Genomic DNA, 3768 nt, shown 5'->3' with positions numbered 1-3768 from the left:
CAATGGATCACAACATACATACTTAGATTTCTGGGTTCACAAATTCAAACTGAAGTACTAAATAGATGATTATCATCTACATTACAACACTGCTGGATCAAACACCATGGATCACAAAATACATAGTTAAGGTAGTTGGTTCACAAATTCATACTACAGTATTGCATAGAAGATTATCATCTACATACAGATAGATGATTATCATACTAGAAGACACCCTACTCATCTAAGATGGCCTTCACCCCCTGAAGCTTCAGCTTTATCTTGTCCTCGGACTTTTGAAGCTCAGAAATGTGATGCTGCAATTTAAGCGTCTCTTCTGTCAGCCTTTCCTTCTCCTTCAAATGATTGAACTTCAAGTTCCTAATCACATTGGCTTGAGCACCTGTCAGGTTCTTTAGAGTATCATACTTTTGCAGCAGCTTCTTCTTCTCCTCCTCTTTCTTTGACAGCTCTGCCTTCAAGTTGCCCACTACAGTTTCTAGCTCAGCAATCTTCACATCAACATATTCCTTCTGCTCCTTCTGATTGTTTAACTCCACACCCCTCTGCTGCTGGGCATCCAAGAGAGCATTCACATCAGCATACAAATTGTCATAGTTCTCCTATACTTTCTTCTTCTCCTCCTCTTTCTTTGACAACTCTGCCTTCAAGTTGCCCACTACAGTTTCTAGCTCTACAATCTTCACATCAAGACATTCCTTCTGCTCCTTTTGATTGTTCAACTCCACACCCCTCTGCTATTGGGCATCCAAGAGAGCATTCACATCAGCATACAAACTGTCATAATTCTCCTGTAGTTTCTTCTTCTCTTTTGTCGGGTTGTGAATTGCAAAGGAACTCTCTAGATTGTCATTGGTCCTAGCTGACTTAATCTCTTCATACATATCCCATAACTTGGCCAATGCCTTCTCCATCGAGTCTGGCCATTCAAAATCAATCCATTGAACTACTCCATAGTTTATGCCTTCCTGTAAAATAAACAATAAAACAATAAAGAATTATCTAAGTGAGTAGGATGAAGACCACTGTTAAGTGCCATACTCCATAGTATTTTCAAGACCATCAAACCAACAGGTTCAGAGTTCTAATATGTGCCGCAAACGTATCACGCAACAAACAAATAAACAATGACCATTGTTAAACAAGTCATTAAGCACTGACCATAATAAACAATGACTACCATCCACTGATGACAACACACCCCAACACAGTGGATAAAACAAGTTAAACAAAGACTAAGCACTTAACCAAGCTTAACAACTTGATAAACAAAGAAGTAATCACTGACCACAATAAACAATGTGTACCATCTGATGACAAGGCATGTCAGAACTAGCTAAACAAAGACCAAACTAAACAAAGCTTAACAACTAGATAAACAAAACATTAAGTAATGAACACCTTCCTCTACACAAGATCATACCTTCTTAGCGCATCCAAGAAACCTCCTGCCGGTGTGCATCCCTTCAAATGCAACAAAGCACTCGGCCGGCTCGCCGTGTTCGCACAAAACATTCACATCTGCGTCAGTGCCATTGAAATTCGGATCGTGCATCATAGCTGGAAGATGCGGGAGCAATCAAAGAGAAACCTAGGTTCAGATCAAGTTCATTCATAAAATCCCCAATTCACTAACCCTAACCCTAACCCTAGCTCTAGCAAACTGACCTTGATGATGCCATCGCAGGAGGAGGAGATGTTCATGACTGAATCCTCACTGGTCTCGTCGCTCCACGACACCATGGCCACGGGGGAGCAGCAGAACGGCGGCCAGCGGTGTGGCGGCGTCGGGGGAGAAGAACAGAGTGAGGTGAGGAGAGGAGAGGGTGAGGCGGAGGAGAGAGCTGGATCGAGCCGGTTACTATCGGCGGAGCAGGAGCGGCCGTCACGCCATTACATGGTGTCAGCTCGCGGCCATGACGCCACGTCGACAAGACAGGCCCCCACCTGTCATAATAGTGCTTAAACTGCCCGAACATAAGGTTTGGTGGTTTTTGCAAAAGATTAGAAAGAAAATCAGTGTTTTCTGCAGCAAAAACGTAGAAGAGTGTTTTCTGCAAACCTAGGCTGAAATGTGGTGGTTTTCTGCAATTCACTGCGGGCAAGCGGGCCTTCTGTTCCTCAACTCTTGCAGGAATAGCATTTTTCCCTCGTCTCCCTGTGGTCCATATACACCGGTGAGCCACCACATGTTCCAATCCTTGGTGCAAACATGTCCCGAGATGGAGTGCATGTCCAAAGCCACATTGTCCACCTCCACCATTGTGGTATCCCAAGCTAGTAGGATTCCACCACGAGTATCCAATGCCGGTAAGTAGGCAAAACCATCAAAAGATGGTCCAATACATTGCATGACATCGAATTGATCAATTACATGTAGCTTAGTCTCTTGCAAACACACCAAGTTGACTTTGATGGTTTGCACAAACTCCCTAACCGCCTTCCTTTTAGTCGGGTTATTAAGACCCCGCACGTACCAGCAAATCATCTCCGGGTTGTGATCCATGGATAAGGTTGGACACTACCACTCCTCCTGCCAAGTGGGCAGCACTTAGCGAGTAAGCACCACCATCGTGTTGGCCCTCTCCAACTCATGCCTCATTGGCAGTGCCTTCCTAAAGATTGCCGCAAAGACCCAGATGTGCTGCTCACGGAGAGGCGAGTGAAACATGTCCCTGAGGTCTTTGACCGTCTCGTCGTCCACTTGGAGGTCTTCCGCGATGAGTATAATTTTTACTAAATGACCCCTGGGCTGCCTTATTTTGTCCACTGCCCCCCCCCCCCCAAAACTTATTTTCTCACCTGGCCCCCCACATTCATGCCGGACCGCAAGGCGCCACACTTGCACGTCGCCGCGCCGCCCGCCGAGGTGCCATTGACCGATGATGACCACCGGCCGCCAGCGTGGCAGATGTCAAACGCGCCTGGCCCGAAGGCGCGACCAGGCTGGATGGGCCGGACTTGTGAGCATGACCATGTTATCGCTGGCTCAGACTATCTGATATGTCCGATTACCGGTAGGTGTAGCTGCATCCGGCTAACACATCGGATAGTCTAAGGTGCTCCCACGACACGCTCGGCCATTCGGCGCGGTACAGAGGCAGATAATCCGGCATGTTAGGTGGGCCATAGGTGCATGCTGTGGCGCCTAGTAAGTAGGCGTTTATGCCTAAATTTAAAAATACCTTGGTAGGCGCTTAAAAAGCCACACACTTCGGCCCTTCATTAATGTTTGACTGCTGTGTGGGTCCGCTGTGCTGTGGCATTGGAAGCGTCCTATTTAGCCACCCAACCTCCGGTGAAACCATCTGCCATTTCTCCCCCGCCGCCGTCGGCCTTCCTCTTCCCAGCTGTCGCTCGTCCTTATCTTCGCCGGCGTCGGCCCCGACACCTGCATGCGCCTCCGCCATGCAGGATTTGTTCTCGATGGCTGATAAGCCAAAGAAGCCGATGGTTGATCAGTACGTGGAAGAACTAGAGCGGCAAGTTCGTGCGAAGATCGCTGGAAAGAAGCCTGTTCAGGGAGGATCCAGCAATCCTTCATCTCATGTAAGTCATCCAGTGGCAACGTTTGTACCGTTGGTTGATTTAAAAATTATAGGATATATCGTTTGTGAGTGGTTACAAAATTTTATTTATGCATGTAGCATTACTGATTGAATCCTAGGTTTGTGGCACAGTCTAGATTGAATCCTAGGTTTGTGGCACGGTCTAGATTGAATCCTAGGTTTTTGGGACAGTCTAGATTGGTATAAAACGTCCGGA

At 46.9% G+C, this 3768-nt stretch overlaps 1 protein-coding gene across 1 annotated transcript; it reads right to left on the bottom strand.

Annotated features, from left to right (window-relative positions):
• Positions 1-218: 218 nt before the first annotated feature.
• LOC109770610 (uncharacterized) lies at positions 219-1746 on the bottom strand. The gene is made up of 5 exons (XM_020329326.3): positions 1668-1746; positions 1427-1563; positions 834-971; positions 612-740; positions 219-554 (listed from the first exon to the last, which is right to left on the bottom strand). The coding sequence occupies exons 1-5, from the start codon at positions 1744-1746 to the stop codon at positions 219-221; spliced, it is 819 nt and encodes a 272-aa protein (XP_020184915.3).
• Between the last annotated feature and the right edge of the window lie 2022 nt (positions 1747-3768).

The sequence above is a fragment of the Aegilops tauschii genome, chromosome 6 (assembly GCF_002575655.3).
Source record: "Aegilops tauschii subsp. strangulata cultivar AL8/78 chromosome 6, Aet v6.0, whole genome shotgun sequence".
NCBI classification, from domain to species: Eukaryota; Viridiplantae; Streptophyta; class Magnoliopsida; order Poales; family Poaceae; genus Aegilops; species Aegilops tauschii.
This window is presented reverse-complemented; position numbering and strand designations above follow the sequence as displayed.

Bases quoted from the DNA above. Each gene is read 5' to 3' on its own strand.
- LOC109770610 (XM_020329326.3), bottom strand. From the start codon at position 1,746: ATGGTGTCGTGGAGCGACGAGACCAGTGAGGATTCAGTCATGAACATC. The intron at 1,564-1,667 runs GTTTGCTAGAGC...CGCATCTTCCAG, and splicing joins CGATGGCATCATCAAGGTCA to CTATGATGCACGATCCGAAT. The intron at 741-833 runs GCAATTCACAAC...GATGCCCAATAG, and splicing joins ACAATCTAGAGAGTTCCTTT to CAGAGGGGTGTGGAGTTGAA.